General features: G+C 32.9%; 1 protein-coding gene across 1 annotated transcript; it reads right to left on the bottom strand.

The window, feature by feature from the left end:
• Nucleotides 1–67: 67 nt before the first annotated feature.
• LOC148620316 (sorting nexin-14-like) lies at nt 68–19,705 on the bottom strand. Its single transcript, XM_088581089.1, has 10 exons — nt 18,051–19,705; nt 16,406–16,541; nt 14,926–15,023; nt 13,524–13,649; nt 12,681–12,839; nt 10,343–10,442; nt 9,451–9,592; nt 6,882–7,066; nt 5,648–5,735; nt 68–4,515 (listed from the first exon to the last, which is right to left on the bottom strand). Exons 1-10 carry the CDS (start codon nt 19,599–19,601, stop codon nt 4,437–4,439), a joined length of 2,664 nt encoding a protein of 887 aa, XP_088437215.1. The 5' UTR covers nt 19,602–19,705; the 3' UTR covers nt 68–4,436.
• Nucleotides 19,706–23,234: the final 3,529 nt, after the last annotated feature.

Raw genomic sequence — 23,234 nt, 5'->3', positions numbered from 1 at the left:
AAATCAAAATAAAAAACAAATGGCAGCTGTCTAAAGTGTGATTTGTTCTGTACAGATAAGGAATAGAAATGATTAAATATATTTTATTTCATCACAAAAATATATCACAACGTACAATATAATAAGAATCTCATCAAACTCAACTGAACACATTTTACCCTGTACTACAAATAATAACTGATAGCAACACAAATTGTATCAATGAGTAATTACTGATAAATGACAAATATCAGTAAGTAATTACTGATAAATGGAAAATATCAGTGAGTAATTACCGATAAATGACAAATTTCAGTGAGTAAATACTGATAACTGACAAATTTCAAGTATTGTGCCACTGATTCCTGCTAATAAAAATGTCCACTATCATCTTCAGTATTCAGTTTTAATTGGAATGTTATGTTTAAAAAAGTCTACAAGACATTTGTTTTGCTCAGTACAAGCTGAGAACTAATATTTTAGCAATATTAAGGTGTGTACATCAGATAAGCTTAGAAACCAGTGTCAGGACTTTCATGTCAAAACAATTAAACAGAACTCGGTTCTGAAGACCAAATGGGTATCATTCCTATTAAGCCTCCCATATCATGGAGACACCCACAAAAGCAATGAAAAATTAGAATCTCCCACATAAAAATGTAAGATCTGTGGGAGGTTTTTGATTTAAATAACTTTTTTCTGTGAAAAATACTAAATAACATGTAATTCAATTTTTACATTATAAATTTGCTTATACGTAAAATCTACCACATGCAACAGTGTAAATGGGAGAGAATCTCGAACTAGACAGGAAACCAGTTTTAATCTAATTGGTGACAGACATACAGACTCTTGTATAAACTGGAAATAGAAAAGCCCAAAATCAACCGGTTTAATATGTCTGGAAACAAAGACTTTTCCTCATAGAAGTATATATTGAAAATATACAAAGTAAATTCCTGAGTTACAGCGACAATATAGTTAAGGGAATATAATTGGTCTTCTCTTCATTAAATTACATTATCATAAAGGAAGTAGTTTATTGTCAAATGTTCCCTCTGAAATGAATTTCAAAAATTCACACTGAAATAAATTTGGTAATTTCAATCTTGGACTTCTTCCTACCAAAATGTCACAACATTCATATCTGTCCTCCTCAGTTAAAATTCATATTGGAAATAGTGACATCTAAATAATAAATAAGATAATCAATGTTTATCCTGAATAACCAAAATATGATTGCTTGTGCCAAGAACACTTGAAGATTTAACTTGTGAGCAGAACATGTTCCGCCCACTCGTTAAAGCTAAGCATTCTTCGAAACTAGTGATCATATTTTTGTTATGCACTCTTTCCAATTAATTATTCTATTAATCACCTAATGAAATTTTCAATGTTATAGTTGCGGAAACAAACAGATTTCAACTTTCCATCAAACTAGGATTAAATATATTGAATGAAAGAAAATTTGTATCCCTTGTTAATTGTCTGGTTAAGTACTGAAGACAATTCATCAGGTAATGGTCATTCAATTAAGGAAAGACAAACTCCCCTCGCATGAAGTTAATTTTACTTCTCACTGAAAATAGGATATATATTTTTGTCCATGTTCAAAATATACTTGTGCAAGGAAAATTATTTTGTTTTACCCCAAGCCGTAACTTGTTGAAGGATATGTCACACATGCTCGTCAACTACCCAACAATTAAAACAAATACATGTAAGTCTATTGTTCTAAACCAGACCATGATTAAAAATATTAATTCAACTAAAGGTAACAAAATTAAACACACATTTAAAACATCAACAAACTATGCCATTTATGCCAACAAAAAACTCTGCATACAAAAAAAAAACTTCAAAAACAAGTATTCCATATAAAATACAAAATACATTGTACATGTAAACTATTTTAATCACATTACTATGCCATAAGTACAAAGGGTGATCACTCTTAAGAGGGGTTAGACCAGACCCCTTCCCTTCTTTTATAAATTTCTGGATCTGTCCCTATACACCCCCTTGAGACTGTTTTAAACATGTAATTACAATGCATTTATATATCATAAAACAACACATTGTGTAACATATATACATGTACTAAAAGCAGGCATGTGTCATACATGTATAATTATTAAGTTAGGTAATGCTAGTAGAAATTAGTAGGATGCTCAGTCTGAGCAGTTAGCTACCGGTCAAATAATTCAGACCATATTAAATGTCTAGAGAAATATCTGAAATTTAATGTTCAGAACAGTGCTAAATTAAATGTTTTTGGTGCTAAAATTACTTTAAAAGTCTTTGTTTTTAATTTCTTCCTCCACTATTTCTATTATAGCATTCTCCCAATTGTTGTGTCTACTTGTGTTTATTTGATCACTTACAAACATCATCTATTAGTTCCCAAACCTGATTGATATGGTATCTCCATGTATATAAATTGAAGGATTGGTAATCATACTGCATAAACATTGTATGTTTGAAAGGTTAAATAAATTCAACTGTAGTCAAATATGCTACTTCAAACCAATCCTAAAAATAAGCTAATATACATGCACTGTAAAAATTATTCAAAATTATTAACAAAGGTATTGAGACAATGATCCAGTTAATATTGGTTAAAATACAGCATGTGGGCACACTTAGTAGGGTTTGCTAACAACAGAAAGGCACTGTTCAGCTTTAAACTTAAAATTAACAAAATTTTACAAAAACAATATTCATATCCCAATTACTTTAAGCAATTCAAGTACCAATCCATATAAAATTCAGGCATTGCTAATGAGTGCAGTGATAAGCCCACTGAATAAACAATGCTTTTTTTACTTTTGCACTTAAATCAACCAAAATAAGAACAATAACTTTTGCAAAGAAACAATTTCATGTAAGTTCTATTTTACTTAAGTGTAATTACTGAAATCTAAGACTGGTTATGTGGTCTGTAACTGTTTCTGAACAGGAAATAAAAGTGACTTTGGTGGGTTTTTTGACATGCATGAATCACACCCTGTCTGATTTTCATAAAGACTGCTGCTAAAATCAAAATTATAGAATAATTCATTGACACTAGTATTTACATTTTGCCTTCAAAATCAGTAAATCCAAATTTTGGTTGTGAAGCAATCAATGAAAAAATACCACTTTCAGGTTGGGTTTACTTTTAATGATGTCAAGTTACATGAATAAAAGTGGATACAGGAACCCCTACATTGTAAAATAGGTATTATGTTTCAATTTTTTTCTAAATGAATGAAGAAATTTATAAAAACTTTGAAAAAAATATTACAATCTAATATAAAACCCACATCACACTTCATGTCAAACTGGTTTAATCAAGAAAAACAATTTTAGGGTCTCACAAAGATGCCCACTATACATGAACTTCCATATTATGTAAACAAGGTCTATGACCAAAATAAAAAAAAAATGGTAGGTTACATACAAACTGAAAAGAAAACTAACTTATTTTAAACTGCACGATATTTTGAATACCATGAAGTTTACCGTAAAATTAAAACAACATTAATATTGCACTTTCAATGTAGATAAAATTAAAACTAGTAAAGAATATTTGAATCAATCAAAGAATACCCAATCTATCAAACTAAAATATATATAACCTGAGTAAAAACTACACTCTGTTTGGACCTTAATAAAACAATAAATGAAAGGTAACCAATGGCAACAATGACACGGTGATACAACAGAAAATGTTTTTCTTGTGTTCATATAAAAATAATTTTACCAAATAATCACTCATCCCATTCCTCTTATTTCTTCATTTTAAAAAAAATATCTTTCTGTGTCAAGCCAAAAGTTTTTGAGTGAAAAAAATGACAATGGTCAAACAATGAAATAAAATTTGTGAAGATAACACCCCTCCCCTTTTTAGACCCTACTCCCCTTTTACTATAGAGGGTACAAACAATCAAAAAAATACTTACCGTAGCAGTAAATGAAATTACCTTGTAGCTCATATGATTTACACTTGAAATTTGATTTACAGTTCTTTTACTGTACTTTTGTCCTTTAGTTGTGTAAGAGAGAATAATCTTAATGCAGGATTGTTATTCAACAGTTCTGCAATCATCACAATTATTACAAAATTGGAAATTTAAAAATATTATTGCAGACAATATATTGCCCAAACAGATGGTAGATGGAATGTTTGATCAATTTTAAAAGTATTTAATACATAGAAAATTTCATATCCTGGGGCAATGAGGAGTATCACTTTACAAAAAAAATGTTACATTTTTGAGACTTTTGTATCCATTCCTGAAAAAACTTGTCCAAAACTTAAATTTCATTTGCGAACAGATTTATTAGGCTTTTTGCAATAATTCTTTAAGTTCTAGATAGTTCTGAAAACTATATACTTGTTCCCTGTTAATCACCTTGCTCCAAATAAACCAGTGTTGTAACCAGGGGTGATAAACAACAAAACAAAACTCTGACTATTGTGAACTATTTCTGGTCTGTATTTCTGGATACATGTTTTCTAACAGAAGATCCAATAAAGTGTAAATCAAATGTCTGAAAAAGAAGAAAAACAATTTACATTCCACTTTCTATTCATATTCATTGATAATAACAGAATATAGCATGAACGGTAGTCTGTGTGTTCTAATAGCAAAAAACGTGTAATATAGAAATCTACTACTTATAAAAACAAATTCATATGTGTGGACTAAATACTTGAATAAAATGTCACATGACAAATAATTATCAACATGCATTCATTTTATATGCATTACAAGAATTAATTGGAATATATTTCAACATAATATGTATGAACATAAGAAAACACCAAAAAAAATTGATAAAACCATTAATTTTTTGAACATATTTCATTTAAAAATTTAATGACATTAAAACTTTAAATACATCTAATAGGACAAATAATGATATTCTGCCACTTTACAAGTAAATTTTGGGGGTAAAAACAATTTAAAATGGCTGACACGTTTGTGTAAATAATCCAGTCCAACTGATTATCTGCATTTTATGATACTCAGTAACTACACAGTTTAAACAAAATCCTTAAATGTCTTCTAAAGTTATCATCTGGCACTGGTGAGGACAGACGGATGGACAAGACAGGCAACTTTTTGGAAGGTATCATTAAACACCTCACCATTTTGTATGGCAGGGTATAAACAATTAGTAGCAAGCACATTAATCATTATATATTTATTTTTTTCTGTCATTTATACATGTTAATCCTTCCATATTAGGGGGAGCTCCAACAAAATCAATGAAAAATTTTGAATCTTCTAGATAAAATGACAAGATTTGTGGGAGGTTTTTGGTTGAAACTACTATATTTTCTGTGAAAAATACTAAGTACTTGAATTTTTTACCAAAAATTTGCTTTTACATAAACACTCATACATGAGACAGTGACTATGGTGGATAATCTCCCACATGAGACAGTGACTATGTTGGAAAATCTCCCACATGAGTCTGTGACTATGTTGGAAAATCTCCCACTAGAGATAGTGACTATGGTGTAGAATCTCCCACATGAGACAGTGATTATGGTGGAGAATCACCCTGTGAGCTGTTCCAAAAGTTAGCAGGTATTGTTCATTTTGATTTTTGCATGAGAAATGATGAGGGAGGTAAAGTGTTCCACTTCAAAAATTTGTCTGAAATGCTGATTTACCTATTCAATTTTTTGTATTGAAGTGATTCAATGATTTCATTGATGCCATGGTCAAAATCTTCTGTACCAATTAACTTTCTTAAAGTGTCTGTAAAAAGAGATAAAAACACATGTATAATGCCTGGTTTTTTGTTCGAGTATGGAAATTTTGCATTTTTCTTAAAAAACTGGGTGAGCTTTTTTTGCATAATGTAATTCTTGCAACAGACAAACAGTTCAATGAATAATACAAAGATGAATAACTCTATGTGGTGCAGTTAAAATTTTTTTAGGTTAAATTTTTTAGAAATTCTTCTAGAGTGGGTGCAATGTTGATATCTTTTGTAGTAAAATTAGCGAGAAATTAAAGTTTCAACCTAAAAGAGCCTAAATCTACCCCTTACACAGTGTACAACCGAAGCTTTGCAAATCTTAGGGGAGTGCACGCATGCCACACCCCCACCTGAATCCACCCTTGACAATATTGGCCAAAATTAAAAGTTCAATTAAAATTAAAATTTTTTAAATCAGACCAAAAATCAAAAGGTCAATTTTTTTTTTGTGTGTGGCCCCTTTGACCCCTTATAACTCAAAAACGGCAAGAGATCCTAAAATCTGATTGAAAAATGCAGGCAGGGATTTTCATGCCTATAACCCTCCAAAATCAATACCAACCTTCTTTCTGTGGTTTAAAACTTTGTTATAAAATTTTATAAAGATCAAACTAATACTCAAGTTATCACAGGAAAACAAAGTATCTATGGACAACGATGCCATATACCAATATACAACTGGAAATTTTTTGACATCAGGAAAATGCATATTTCTGGCCCTAATTTATGAAAAGTTTAAGTCTTTACCCAAAAAATCTATCCAAGTCATATTTTAACATTGTGGTATAGAATAATGTGAAACCATTTCTACACCTTTACTGGAGTTTTATAGTTTAATTCTATGATATGTTTGTTTTTAGCCCCTTTTTGGTCCATAATTCTAAACCGGTTGGGGCTATAACTCCTAAAATCAATAACAACCTTCCTTCCGTTGTTTAAAACTTATAAAAATTTTTTATAAAGAACCACCACCTAATACTCTAGTTATCACAGGAAAACCAAGTGTCCACGGACGACAATGGCGCCATACCATACCAATATACAGTCGCAAATTTTTTTTGCTGTCATATAAAGTAGTTTTTTTTTGCTTTATTTTTCAAAGAAAGACTAGTAGCGAGAAAATATTTACTATAAACACAAACCTGGGAAAAACTGAGCCAAACACCTCCTAGCCTGTTCTTTGGTTGCAGATTTCTGTCTGTCTGTCTTGACTGGTCTTCCTCCTTCAAATAATTCCCCATCAGGCCATACTGTCTCCCGCAATAACTGTAGATATTTGACACATCTTTCCTCAGACGTTAGATCATTGATTTGATCCTGTAACCATCTATTGTACAAAAAAAAAAACAAAAACAAAGGAATGTGAATTATGCTAAAAAAATACCCTGCATTATCATCAAATGGGGGGGGTTCTCAAGATTTATTAAAGTGAAACATGTCTGTACCAAACCTCTTTTATATATTAAATGTGTTTGGTTTAGGCAGGGTTTGGGTTATATTATAATTCATTTAAAAAGATACAAAGGAACCATTAAAAGTCTGCTTTAGAGAGGTTTTTGGATTATTCAGGGTTAGGTTTAAGGATATTTGCTCAGATTTTGCATGATATTAAGAAAAGATTTTCCAAACAAGAGGCTCCCAGGAGCCTGAATTGCTAACCTGGCTGAATTTTGCCCTTCAAAGGCAATAAATTTAACAAGAGGTTGCCCAACAATTTTGACTCAAGAAGTCTTTGATAGGACTTATCATAATGGTCATTTCAACAACTGAAAGTTTCTTTTAATCTATCATAGTTTTCAAACTATTGACTGAAAACTGTAAAAAAAAGTCATTTTTCCCCTTTCAAGGACAATAACTCTTGAGTTGTCTGATAACTTTTATCCCTGAATATTTTTGTAGTTCTAATAATAAGGATCATTTCAACTATTGAAAGAATATGGCTAACCCTAATGATTTTGGAGAAATATGCAAAAAACTACTGTCTGACCCCTATGTTCTATTTTTAGTAATGGTGGACAAGTTTTTCGACAGATCAAAAATCTTCACATGAGTTCTATGCAAATATCCCAAGGAACCTTCATACCAAGTTTGGTTCCAATTGGTCAAATAGTATCAGAGGAGAGATTTTTGAAGAAATAACATTAAAAATAGCAAAAAAAACTTCAAAAAGGGCAATAACTCCTACATGGCTTAATGGATTAAAGCGAAAATTTAGCCATGGGTAGATCTCTTCATGCTGAACAGTTTTACCTTGTCAGAATTTGGCTAAATCTAACAATTTTGGAGATATATGCGAAAAATACTTTCTGACCCCTATGTTCTATTTTTAGTAATGTTGGCCATGTTAAATATCATTTAGAAAGGTTGACAACGTTAGTCACATTACAAAATTTAGTCTATGAGATCTTTTATCAATCAGAAAGCGTGTTAACAAAACTGAATACTACTAACCAAATCTATCCATAATCAGTTCTGTATCCTAAGTTTACATAATTAATGTAGATAATACCTATTACATGGAACAGTCTTTTCTGTCATCTTGCAAAATCATAAAGATATATATTTTTTCAAATAACTAATACTGTTTTATTGATGTAAAAAATAATATGTTCAAAATATTTTAAAGAATTTTTGAAATAAAAATTTGTATGGTAAAATTACAGATATGAACTTAATAGCGATCAAGGGAACAAAGACACTGAAAAGCCCTTTTCAAGGGAAGATAATTAGCGGGAAAGATTCTTTCAAAGGGAATATAATTGATGGGAAAATGTTCTATAGAAATGTAATGGGAATTTTAGTCAGTGGCCAACAATTTTCTTTTTTAAAATATGAAAGAATGTCAATTAAATGTTCTTTATATCAAATTATAAGAAATAGGAAAGAATGTCAATTAATTGTTCTTCATATCAATTTATAAGAAATCTTATCTACCAGTTTTTAATAGTAAGCGAAAGAGTGAAAATTCTCTATATTAAAATCCTTACAAAATGTAGACCTTTATTAAAGCTCAATTATTGTGAAATAAAGTTTGGTGACCTTTGTTTTTACATTAAAATTCTTAAGTATGTTCATGCAAGGTCATTGAAAATCTATCTAGTTGAAATATCAGGTATGGTCTACCTTAAATGGGATCATGATCATTAAAGTATTTTAAAGAATGTATTTTATAGCATTATAGGTATAGAAAATAAATATGATCTAATGGGTAATAATAGTTCCCTAATTGAACTGCAAAAACTCTACACATCAGTGAAAAGGAAAAGAAAAAAAGAATGTTTCAGAATATCAATTCTGTTTCACTTATATGAAAGGGGATATATTTGCTTGATTTATTTCACAAAAATAAATTGCTTGCAAAAATAAGTTGCTTTACTGAAAATTGACAGATGGACACAGATGACCCTGCTTATTTAGGAAGTAGATGTCATACTGCAAAATTCAACATGCAAAAGCTTCTTACTAAAATTAAATTTTCCGAGGCTTCTGAGTTTCAGAGTACGAAAAATTCCAGGGACAAACACTCACTAAAAATCAAGAACACAAATACATGTAATGTACCGGTACTAGAATAAACACTTGAATACATGTAAAACATTCATACCATTTTATACAGATTGCCCTTCTGATGGGGAAGTTATATATGTCCAACATCTAAAAGTACAAGCATTAAAACATGCATTTCCTTAATTTTGTTGCAAATTTTGATACCTGTCAAGAATAGTGCCAATTAGATGTTTAGCAACGATAATAACCCTTTCTCTGCAAACCCAATGGTCTTTCCCTTGTAATGTCTGAACTCCTATATCAACCACTGCCTCAGCTAGGGATATATCTTCTCCTGATAATCCTTCTGGAATATTTTATAAAGGAATTGTTTTAGTTCACAATCTTAAAAATTCAAATTTATCAATTTGAAATTTACTAGAAAATTACAATTAATTATTGAGAAACTCTTTATAATCAATATGATAATAGATTAGTTATCAGGACTAACCAAATAAAAACACTTGTGCCAAGACTGCTTGGAGATTTAACTCATACCCAGAATGAGGTTTGCACACTCATTAAATCTTGATGTTCTTTGGCAATCATGATCATCTTTTGCTGATTTGCTCTTTCCAAATTTTTAACATACAGTATATTTGGACATACAAATACAAAAATTAGTGTGATCAAGCTGAATAGTTTTTTCTTGAAACTTTAGAAAACTTGCTTGATACGGTACTCATAAACAGTTGGAAAAGGTTTATAGAAATATAATCACAGCCTGTGTGCATATTAAATTAAAATGAGTGAAATAGAGTGGTAGAAAACCAAAATTTTACAATTGAAACTGGAGAATTAGTTTTAATCAAGAATAGGTTAAAGGTGAATCCCTTTCTTCCTGGGTTACATTCTTTTGATTACCACTATAACCTTGGTTTCCTTGATTACTCTTCCATGAAATCAGTAAAAAGTTGGAAAATGTTAAATGGCAGAAAACTTCAAGCAGAAATTTAATAAATGTCCAGAGGTTTTGAAGTCACATTTTTAAGAACTGGTTTCAAAATGAGAAAAAGTTTGCCAACCCTTCATTTTATATCATTTTCTGTATGCCAACCTGTTTTGTTTTGGGTGTGTCTCCCAGGAAATCCCTCAGTCAAACAACAGTTACTATCACAAATAACAACAAAGTTTTCTATGCTTTCTTCTTCACTTCCCTGAATTATAATAAAAACAACTTGTTTTTCTCTTAAGGCAAAATTATGTCACATGATTTCACACAAATTTAACAAGATTTTCACCTGAATTGATAAAATAAAATTTATGTCAGTTCACATTAAATCTTGCGAATTGAGCCATCACATGAATTTCATGTAAATTTATCATATGAAGTTCACATGAATTTTGTGTGAAGCTTAATTCACACAAATTTTAGGTGAACAATATTTTGCCTGTGTAGTATAAAACTTCTAAAACATGATGAAGTTGAGTTTACTAATAGTTTTCAATGTCGTTTTACTAATAGTGTGATTGAAAACATTTTGCATACAATATCAATTTCTGTTTCCATAAATGACAAAAGTTAAAAGTAATGCATTGACACAGACTTTGAACATTTTTTGTAGATATGTTGTGTTATACTAGTATTCATTCACACAGACATTGAACACTTATTGTAGACACTGAACACTTATTGTAGATATGTTGTGTTATACCAGTATTCATTCACACAGACACTGAACACTTACTGTAGATATGTTGTGTTTTATCCATTCACATCTATCTAGAAAACATTGTCACCAAGAAACTGACTTATAGAGTTAGGTGACAAAACATTACTGGTAATCTTAATACAACCCCCCCCCCTAAAAAATGGTTTTGATGGTATTGTATTATAAATTCCTACAAAAAATTTGAAAAATACTGTCATCATTGTTGTTGGTAATTTTTTTCATTTCCGTTCAATAACTATTGAGTTTTGATATATTAGTATTTGTTGCTGGAAGAAGCTTCTATTACAAATGGAGTCAGGCACCCCTACCTTTTGGAAAACAGAGCAAAAACAGGTGAAATATGTGTTTATGTAACACAATGTAGAAAGCTTATTTTTCATTCAATATTGACAATTTATTTGGTTTTTTTTTATATACAATTCTGTTTTAAGAAGATTTAAAATAGCATATAGAATTTTTTTATAATAGGGGACCAAAGCAGTCCAACACTCTAAAAGTTTACTTTTGGATTTCTTGTATAAGTTTGAATTTTTTCTCTTGATTCTTGAATATCTGTCTGCATTTTTTTTCATCCGTTTAGAAATATCTGCCACTGTTTTTGAGGTATAAGGAGTCTAAGTCGCCAAAAACATAAATATTTGAGACTGTATTTTTTAAACATTTCATCTGAGTATTTTTGCAAATTGATTCCTCTTTACAAGGACTTTAAGAAGAATGCTAACAAATTAATCTGTCATTGTTTTTGAGATCAAGGGGTCCAAATGTGTTTAATGAAAGAATCCTGCAAATATTGTGTTTAATTAAAAAATATTGTGCAATACTGTATACAAACCAGATGTTGCATCCATAATGAACTGTAAGTCCCTATGTTTAAATGGATTAAAAACTAATATTGTGTCCACATTTGACTCGACTGAACAGAAGTCAAATGGCTGTTGTATCATGCTGTGAGTGGGCAAGCTTTTTATTAAAAAGTAATAGAAGTTGTGAACTTGTGAGGTGGCTATGAATAAAAAATTATTTAGGTTGAGAAATGGCATAAAAAGAAGAGAGGCCAAAATATTCAACCTTCTAGCCTTCATTAGGGGCAAACAGCACTAAGGTCTTGTCTTCAGTTAATAGCCCTTGATGAAGGTTGTAAGGTTGAAAATTTGGGTCTCTCTTCTTTTTATTTGTATTTCATTTGTGTTTATGTGTACAATGTAGTTCCATTTTTACCCTTCAAAGGTGGATTTTTGCCCCCAGAAATGCATCCTGAGGGGACATGGAAATGCTGGGTGTCCATCTGTCTGTCGGTGTGTTCGTCTGTCCATGTTTTCTGCAAATTTTTTGTAATGCTCTTACCAAATAAGTTTGTTTTTGGTATGTAGGCTTATAATGAAGAGTTACACATTAAATTCGACTTTCGTTACTGTTGAATGATTTTTATGGAAGGTATGGCCCATGGACTTAGTGAATTTACTGTTTTCGGCACTTTCTTTTGTAATGCTTTTATCAATTGATATTATCTTTTGTATCTAGTCTCACTATGAGACGTTACAGATAAAGTTTGACTTTGGTTATGGTTGAATGATTTTTACAGAAGTTACGGCCAAGGACTTCAGTGAAAATTTCAATGAATTTAAAGTTTTTCACACTTGTTTTAACACAAGGGACATTGGAACGTTGTTCTTTTATTTAACTTGTTTATTATTCATATGTTTATCTATTAAAAATGCTTACATATTTAGAATCAATGTCAAATTCAACTGTTATCTGGTCACTATCTTCTTTTTCAACTTCCCTGCTAGAATCTTTCTTTCCAGGAAGGCTTGGGAAACTGACACGACTTGGTAACTTAACAATCTCATCAAATACTCCAGACATAGTCTTCACTATCATCTGTCAGTATAATTAGAAAAAAAAAATTAAAATGATATTTATTATATAATTAGTGTAATATATAACTACAGACAGTGGATCAGATACTTCAGGATATCTGTCTAAATCATTTTTTTTAAATAGGGCCATGACTGCAATATACAACATAATTAACCTTAACCCCATAATTATGACATTGATACTGTACCTAATCACTCCTTTATATCTACCTCATCATTCCTTGGAACCTATATCATCGTTCCTAGGTACCTCTCTCATCACTCCTAAATACTTACCTCATTACTCTTTAGTACCTACCTCATTACCTTGGTACCCACCTCATCACTCATTTGTACCTACCTCATCATTCCTTGATACTTATTTTCACTCCTAAATACCTACCTCATCACTCCTTGGTACCTATCTCACCTCTTATTAGTATCTACCTCAACACTCCTTGTTACCTACCTCATCATTATTTTGTATTTCTCTTATCCCTTCTATACAATACAAATACAGTACAAAAGCTTTATTTAACATCAATATTTTAAAACAATACAACATAAGCTCCTGGAAGCTTTTAAAATCAATATACATGCACTACAATGAATAACATTTACATCACAAGTACAATATATAGCAACTATCTAGTCCTTTTCATCTCCTTGGAACCTTCATATAAATTCTTAAAACAGGAATACACACCTTATCAATCCTTGGTACGTTAATTTCTGGTGATTTCCTGACAAAAGCTATATGACCATCTCCTTCATAGGCCAGAAACTCATTCAACTCTGGACCATTACAGATCTCTTCAATCTGAATCAAAGACTTCAAAAGAAAAAGAAATATACCAGACTTGTACTGAAAAAGCAGAAATTATTCGGATGCTATAACTATTGCAAAACATGAGACAAGAATGTAACTGCTTATTCATCAACCCTTACATGTTGGAACATTTAAAAAAAATGGCTTAGATTTGATTCACATCTTCTAATTTCAGGATGAGAAAAACGTGACAGCTCACATAGAAAATTCGCACCTCCTCCCCAGTGCTTCAAGTGGACTTCAATCAAATTCAACTCTCACCTTTTTTTTCCTTCAAAATCAATAGTGTAGCACTTAAGAGTGGATAACGTGTAAAATACTTTTACTGGATAAACTCCCTTTGTAGGCATTAGACAATTATTATCTGATTTCTATGATGGCTAACATCAAGAACATCCTATATAATTTCATTAACATCTTGTGAGCAGTTTAAGAAGAGTAGAGCTAACAAGGTTTTCATATGTAAAATTGTTTTAAAATTTGAATATTTCCCTTTGCAGATATCAGACACCAATTATTCTTGCTATACATACATTGTATGATGCCTGTAAAATTGCCTGATTGTTTGATTCAGAGATGATTTTACAAGGTCAATACACAAAGCAGAAATTGGCAAAACTGGAAGTAAATGTACAGTAAAAAAGAGAATCGTAATGGTAAAATCTGGATTAGTAATAGCAGAAATCAGCTAAAAAAACGGAAGAAAATCATCCCTGTTGATTGATTATTGTTTAACATTATATTAACCAGGATTTTGGAGCATTCAGTGTCAGATTAGAAATTTGAAGTATTCAAGTATCAGATTCGACAGGATTTTGTAGTACTCAAGTGTCAGATTATAAAGGATTTTGTAGTACTCAAGTTTCAGATTAGAAAGGATTTTGTAGTACTCAAATATCAGATTAGACAATATTTTGTAGTACTCAAGTGTCAGATTAGATAGGATTTTGTAGTACTCAAGTGTCAGATTAGACAGGATTTTGTAGTACTCATTTCAGATTAGGCAGGATTTTGAAGTATTCAAGTGTCTGATTAGACAGGATTTTGTAGTAGTTAAGTTTCAGATTAGGCAGGATTTTGGAGTATTCAAGTGTCAGATTAGCCAGGATAAAAGATCACTGTACTTGAAAATACAGTGGACCCGTGTCTAATCTTAAAAATTAGTTTGGTTTAGCCAGGATCAAGACACATTTAATCTGATAGAGCAAAACTTTCATTAATGTCTGGTTAAGACAAATTATTGGATTAAACATGGTTCAGTTTTGATAGTTTTCACTACCTTCAGATATGTCTCAAGTGATTTCTGTCTTTCTTCAATGCTCTTTTTATTCAGATTGCCAAAAGGAAATGTCTTCCATCGTTTAGGACCAACAACCCCTGAAAAACATTTATAATTATGTCAAACAAGATTTTTTAATTAATAAATATAATGTATCATTTGAACGAAGAAAAAAAATTGGCTTTTTTATACATGCACATGTGAAATCTTGATGATGATTTGTTTAATCTGTTTAGAAAGACTGTAATCATACTAATTTTTGCTGATTCTGTCAGTGACATATTCACAGATATCAATTTTGCAGCTTCAAAAAAATGAGAAAATTAATATACCCTCTGGCCCTTGCTTCAAAACAAAGAACTACCTTAAGGTACCTTTACATGTAGTTAGAGGGTAACAGAGATCATACTTGTACTTCTCTTTATTGTCTGAAGCAAGAGAGTTGATTTACACACAACTTAGCAGTGCCTGAATTTTTGCCAGAGAATTAAAATTTCATTAAAATCCCTTGTGCACTTTAGAATGAGTTTTACTTATGAGGTTTCAACATTATTAATCCTGAACATGTATTATATGGTCTCCCTTTTGAGTCTCTTATAAGTAGAATATCATAAATAGATATCTAAGCTTCCTGATATTGCATCAAAATCCCTAACAAGAGTGGTTTATTTTACTAGTTAATGTGTGCAATTCAAATTACCTTATCAGTTTTTAAGGTATTTTATTTGGAGTTGGCATATATGTACAAATAACATGCAACATGCTTATGATAAGAGTATAATGCTTATTGTAGTAATTCAGCATATTTTATAAAGTAAGCAAGTGCCTATGATTACTATCATAATGAGAGACATTTATCAGTACTTGTACTTAAATTCTGAACATATTTTGTGCACATATTTCTACAGATTTCTTCCTACAATTACATATCATGTTTTTGCTTATCATAGCATGATCCACAACATTCATATGAGTACAATTTTTTTAGCTACATGTACTTTGATGGTTTTATGGTTGGGAGTGGGTGGCAGTTAAGTTTCAACAGAGTAGAGCAAGATATAGCCTATAAATATGGGCATAATTTGTGACAAATCAATAATTCCTCCCCCTTCCCATTTTTCCCCTAATAAGACATTTACACTACCTGTGGACATACTGCAGTCCATGCTCTCAGTTTTCAGTGGAATCCAGACTGCTCATCTACTTTTCTTGCTTTTACGTTTTATTTTCGTTATTTCATTTTTTGTTGTGTGTGTCTATTTTCCCTGTATTGTCACTTTCCTTGGAATGTGACTTTTTCCTACTCAAAATTACTCTTCCATGGAAAGTTTCATGGAAGTTTTAAAGTCAGACACCGATTTCATCAAAAAGTTGTTAAGAGTAAAATGGCATCACAACAGTAAATAATATTGTAATGTCATAACTTACATAAAGTTTACATTAACCACTTTGTTAAAGGTTTAAGTTTGGATTTTCTCACCTTTTAAACATATTTTATAAGCAGAATTGTCTTCAAGCCTGGCATGTAAGTTGATGAACTCTCTGTGTCTTCTCTTGGCTTCCCTAGTTCGTAACACAGGATCTTTGTCAGCTTCTACCCAATACAAGGCATGATACTGAAAAAAAAAAATAAGACATTTTGCAGGACGTAGCTTGAAACAAACTGCAGACGTCTACTCCTGAACATTTGGGGTAAAACATGGACACATCATTCTACCTTCAACAGATACAGCTCTGAATTATGATCCTGATAAAATATTTTACACATTCTAAGGAAACTAAATGTCCACAGATGACAACAAAAGGCAATAAAGACAGCACGAAACCATTACAACACCAATTTCTTTTTGCAGTCTCATTAAAACAACAATAGATTTCATTATATTTTGTAAGTGGAAAGAGTGGGGAGATCACAAGCTGGGAAGAATGCAAATTTAAGAAGTGTGCAGAACATATTAAATGTGCCAGTAAAATCAGATATCATTCATGGCATTATTAACAACTGATTATTCTTTTAAATACATAGATTTTTTTGTTTCTATTGAGGACCAATCTTGATATGCCCTTTCCATATTAGACTTGTGGGTTGATTTTGTGTCCCGTGCCCCTTTCCACAATGAGTTTGTGGACTGGTTTGGATAGGCACTTTGATCAGGTTTCTTATCTAAGGTCAACCGAGATAGGGAAGAGTACATATATTAAGATATAAACTATTTATGGTGTACTAAATATGCATGTATACAGCAAGTTATAAATAGTTTATGACCTCTGACCTCATATCACAGTGATTTTAGTCTGTCTTACTTTAGTGCATTATGTTTACATTACAGTGAAAAATGTATAAACATGCTTAACTACTGGGCTTAAAATTTGATTTAGTTTAGACAGGTGCTTAGTTTACCAAGGTTCAAAATACAATTAAATTGATCTTAAGGTACAAATGTACTTTAAAAAGTGTCCAGTTTGGACTGGCATTGGGATTATTTAGGGTTTTGTTTTGACAGGTTTCACTGTACATGCAAATAAAAGTAGTTCTACACTAGCCTGACTAGGTTCCCCCATTATTTCCTTATCCAAACCCTTACAACCACTAAATTATTAGTAGGGTACATGTACATGTGTACTTGAGTGTTTTATCTCAAACACAAGATCTCTTGAAAAATAAAAAAGTTGGTAACAAACATACATGTAACTTGAAAAACTGTGAGCATAGTTCACTTGATGTCCTCTGCTCCCCTCCAATTATAAAGCATGCTTCTTCTTAAACTACATGTAAATTATAGACAACATTAGAAATCAAGGGAAGATCCTTTTATGAAAGGAAGGCATAACAATGAGAATCAGTATAAAAGGACATGTTTAATGAATGAATATGTTAAATTGCCATATTCAATACAATAATTAGCAGATTACAACATTTTTTTGTTTGTTTTTTGTTTGAAGAAAGGGGGGGCTACGCCATTTATGCCATCACCTCAACCAACCCCTGAAAATGCACTGACCCATAGCAGAACCAAACAAATATGAACTATCAGTCTGACACCTAATTTATGTACAACATACATGTGTATAACATACATGTATATACACTATACTTTCTAATAAATACTGTACTAAGTTTTTACCTGAATATTGTAAAGAACGAATTGTGATGAACTTCTACTTTCTTTTCTAATTTCATAGTCAATCATTGAAAGGTCCTGGAATATTAAAGGTTTACATGCAATAACTTCCATACTGTTCAAGTATCCTTCTTGTTGCTTAGAAAATTCAACAGTGCTGTCTTGCTCATCTTCAGCACAGCTTAAAAAGAAATCAGGTTTAATATCTTTCAACATTGCCTTCTCTTGTTTTATGCTTTTGTTTGGTTGTTCCACTTGACATGAATTAGAATTTGACTCTGAAGAATCAGTAAGGTGAGCTAAGTGTATCATTGTCAAAGGTACATCAGGGATTGCCTCTTTTTCATCAAAGATACCATCAAGATATCCCTTGTTAGCACTCAATTGACTATTTAGTAATGTTTCCTGAACACTTTTTGGATCATGAATATCCTCACAGCTAATGTCACAATAGTTTTCTATTTCTTTTTCAGTATTGTCACTATCCTCACTTACTTCTGAGGGAAAGTATTCTTCCTCCAAAGGAAATTCTAAAGCCTCATCTGATAAAATTAAGATCATTTTTTCATATATAAAATCTGGTTCGGATAAAAAATCAATCACTGGTAAAAATACACTATATGTTAAAATCTCAGATAAAAGAGAGTTTGGAACTTGGCAGTCCTGTAAAACATCACCCAATGTTCTACTTAGTAAAATTTCACAAACACTTAAAAGATAATGCTGTTCATCTTCCTCACCATATAGTCCTATGTGGTAGGTTGAGACAAGTTCAAATGCTTCCTCAACAGAAGCTATTTTCTTTTTTGGTGACAGATGTGTCAATGAATCCCTACGACTAGAACTAGATCTCCTTTTTGGTTGAGTTTTGTATTTGTCACGAGAAGTTTGCAAAGTTTTTAAATGTTGTCGTCCGTTCAAACAAATTTCTTTCACCAAAGTATTTGTATCAATAGTTTTAATGCTTTTTGCTAGACTTTTAAACACATCTTTCAGCACCTTATCAATTTCTTTAATTAAATCAAGATGAGGGTCAAAGTCTTTAAGCCATATATGAATAAAATGTTTTTGTATTAATTCTGTGATAGTGTATACTTCCTCTTTCCAGCTGTTAGACTGACAACTTAATGCAATCTGTTGATTTGAATATTCAGATCTTGGTTCAGAAGATGACTGTTTATCAGTAGCATCATAAAAAAGTTCTTCATTCTTTATATTTCGTTCTATGATATTTTCAGATTCCTTCTCGTTCAATCCGAAATATTCTAATATTTTGGACTGCAGCTCTAAAATATTATCTATTACATGCTGTTGATTCTTGTAAAATATGTAAACTCTAAGTAAATAAGTGAAATGATGTTTTGATGATATCAGATACTGACAAACTCCGACTGTTGTTGTTATCACAGAAACGTAAAGCAGAAAGCTTAACAGAAACTTTGAAGAAAATCCTGCAAATATCGCTAATAAAACAGTTAAAAGTATAATTTTCTGAATCGATGAAAATTTCCTGTGATAACCAAATGCCTCTTGAAAACGTTTTGCGAAAAGCATGGTAGTTAAAGTACAGAATATGGATATTCATTCCTGTCAAAACTTTTAAATTATTCCGAACGACATATTTTGTCATGTGACTTTTTTACGCCTCTCTGCTGGTAACGTACTACCAATGTTTTACTCCATACGTAACATTAAGTAATAGTACCAGTATAAATCGATATTAACAAAGACCTAAAAAAATCCCATACAAATTATAATTTTTACAGCACAACGTACCAAATAGAAAAAAAAACAAAAACAACAAAACAACAAAACAAAAAAAAAACAAAACAAAACAAAACAAAACAAAAACAATTAAAGAAAACGCGTCGAAAGCTAACCTCTCATCTCAAAGTTTTTTTTGTTTATTCAATCAATTCCATATACAAATTATAATAAAGAGCCTTACGGAGCGCTACAAGATACGACTGCAGCGTATTGAACTCTGTTCACTTATTGCAAGTGTTGACTCAGTATACAGGCGCGTAGCTGTCGTTAGGCAAAAAAGCTATTGCTTGCACTTAATTTTGCCAATTTTTTTTTAGATAAAATACATCCAGGAGAGGCATAAATGATGCTCGAAAACGCTATCTCCGCGGAGCTTCGCCTACTCTCTATTACGGTTCACAATGTCAACAAAATAGGGTCTCTCGTGGAAAATTATCGAAAATTCAATAATAAATGTAATTTTTGTAGCAAATTTGGTATCAGCATACAGGAAAATGATTCCGGAATCGAACTAGGTAGGTGTGACATGCACAATTTCAACTTGAAATTCGTTACAAGCGGTTGAAGGGCGATACTTCGCGGTACCGCTAAATCTGTTTGTATGGCACATCGTTCTGACCCCAATCCGACATATAAATATCCAAATAAAAAAGAGGAGGGTTACAGGGTCAGAGGAAATTCGGACTAACGGGGAGGTTAAACGGAACAGCCGTTGTTTTGGCTACGCCTAGGGAAATTTTTGTCACAAAAATTACCGTATTTGTCATATTAGACAAGAAATAATTCCTTCCGGGATAGATTTGTACTCATTTAACATGGGTACGGCATTTATATTCGGAAGGAATTATGTCCTAAATAAACATAGCGGACGCCACCAACGACGACCACGACTGGTCTACCATTATTAGACCGAAAAAAATGCGGTCGTATAAAATTATGCACATGATTAAGGCGAATTTGCTTAGTTCTATTTTCAAGATTTTAAAAGCCAATATATGTTGAGTACAGAATAAGTGACCGTGTTTACAGTCATACCATCGCATGATCATATTCTGCGTTTTTTTTGCAGTTTACTACTAAGTGACTTATTCACTATACAGCATATACCATGATGGACATGTATGGAACGCATGAACTGTCTGATGAGATACACATTTGTTTACGTGTTGTCAACTTTATATTACTTGCTGCGGTTTTATAATTACATGTGGTCATTTTGTATTTACGTTATGAATGAACGTCTTTACATTATGTCGTTTTGTCTTTGCGTTCTGCCATTTCGTCTTTACGTTCTGTCATTTCGTCTTCACGTTCTGTTATTTTGTCTTTACGTTATGTCGTTTTATGATTACGTTATGTCAACATATATTTACGTTATGCGGATTTATCTTTACGTGCAGTGGTTTTCTTATAACGTGTGATCGTTTCATCTTTACGTTATGTCGATCTCTAAATACTTTATGTGCATTTTCTTTTCTTTTCGTGCAATGATTTCTTCTTTACGTGTTGTGGTTTCTTCTTTACGTGATGTTGACAAAAAATTCATGATGACGTGTGACCCCGGAACTTTTCGATCCGGTGTAAACTACAAATCAGTTCGTAATAAGCAAAATATTTTAATTTGATGAGAATCCTGCCATTTGATTGGTTTGTTGACAAAAATCAACATTGTTTCACTTGTATAAACTAACTTGCTATTTAGGCCACGCCCACATACGGAACTACTTTTTGTTTGTCAACATCCGAAACAAAGTTTTCAGTCACATTGTAACGTTGAAACGTTTTTGTAACAATAAATTATTGTTTAGGTATAAAATGCACATTAAACCTGAAATTAATGAATTTATGTTGTGATATTAAATAAATAAAAAAATATGTTTTTTTTTTCCAGTAATATTTTTTTCGTGCGTAAATCCACGGTTTTTGCATCCCGCTAAGGCAGGAGGCAAAAAGCATTGGAGGGCTATGACTCGAACGCTAGGGGATGATCAATCAACGCTTAGGGGCGTTCAATCCAACGTTTAGGTAAAATCTTGGGAAATAACGTCTCCGTCCTTCCCTAGGCTCTGACGGGTGCGGATGCCCTCCCTCCGTATTCACCCTTTTCTGGGTTCGTCACGACCGTTCCCACGAATCTTCACACATTGCAAACTTTCGTGGGGGCGTTCGATCCAACACAGGTGTGTTCGAATCAACGCTAGGGGCGTTCGATTCAACGCTTAGGGGCGATGGTGAATGGTGAATGACGTTTATCAAGATCACCGATCCCAAGCAGGGACTTGCAGGAGACCAAGCTCAGCATTCAGGCTAGCGATATGCAGCGTCGCCTAGATAAGATCGGAGTCAACCGCGACCTCTCCAAGATATTCAAGCCCGTGGTCGAGACGCAAAAGGAGACTGCCTCCAAGATCACCAAAAAGATCGAAGATATCCCACTCGCTCTGCTCACCCAGGTGCCTGTCCCTCCCCCTCCTATCACTGCCGACGACGACGAGGACGGCGACGACCCACTACCCATCGAGCAAGCACTGCGAACCAACCTCGGTCCGCGAGAGACTCACTATCTCCAGCTCAGTATAACCCCTCAGGCCGACCATACCTTTGGATTGCGAGTGGAAGACGGCTCCATCATGATCGGAAGTCTGCCCGTCAATTTCGATGGAGACGATATCTTCGTCGATGGCGAGCGCTATAAGGGTACTCCTGGCCTGTGGGAGCTCATGATGCTGAAGCATCCCAAAAATTTCGACGTGGAAGACCTGAATACCTATGGCGATATCCTACGAGCATCCAATGCGATAAATCAAGGAAATTCCGTCCTCTCGCGCACTCTAAAGTCCAATCGAAGCCGCAAATGGAAGGAGATCGTATCCTACTTTTATAAGTAAGATAAATATGGCAGCGGGGTGCCGACCGTCTTCCTCCCCACATGCTTCGACCAGCTGCTGGATCGTCTCGATCTTTGCGCTACCGCCTACCAGGCTGGAAATAATGGGGTGTGCAACGAAATCGTGGCCATCCTCGACGCCATGAGAAAGTCTGACCATATCAGCAGGGAGGAATACGAGAAGCTGCATCGGAAGCTCCTCTAAATAAATTTACGATGCCTTTAGTAGTGAATCACGGTTATCGCCGGAGATATGCCGTCGGCGGACGAGGACTATTCGATACCATCACCAATCTAGCCGGACGCGTGGTTACCTCCTCTGCCGCCAAGACGTTGTGTAGTAAGGCCGTGAGCGCCGCTTCCAATACAGCCCTGAAAGGTGTGGAGAAAGGTGCGAGCAAGGCCGTGGATCACGTCGTCCATCGAGTGACTCGCAAGAAAAATCTTGCCCCAACACCACCCCAAGACCAAGAGGACCTCGCATCAGCAGGCCCGTCTCAATAATCTTATCTCGGGCTGGGGCATCGCCACCA

The sequence above is a fragment of the Perna viridis genome, chromosome 4 (genome assembly GCF_037379345.1).
Source record: "Perna viridis isolate PV_CMFRI_1.1 ecotype Kerala chromosome 4, ASM3737934v1, whole genome shotgun sequence".
In the NCBI taxonomy this organism is placed as follows: Eukaryota; Metazoa; Mollusca; class Bivalvia; order Mytilida; family Mytilidae; genus Perna; species Perna viridis.
Note: the sequence above shows the minus strand (reverse complement) of the source record. Positions and strands in the feature narration are given on the sequence as shown.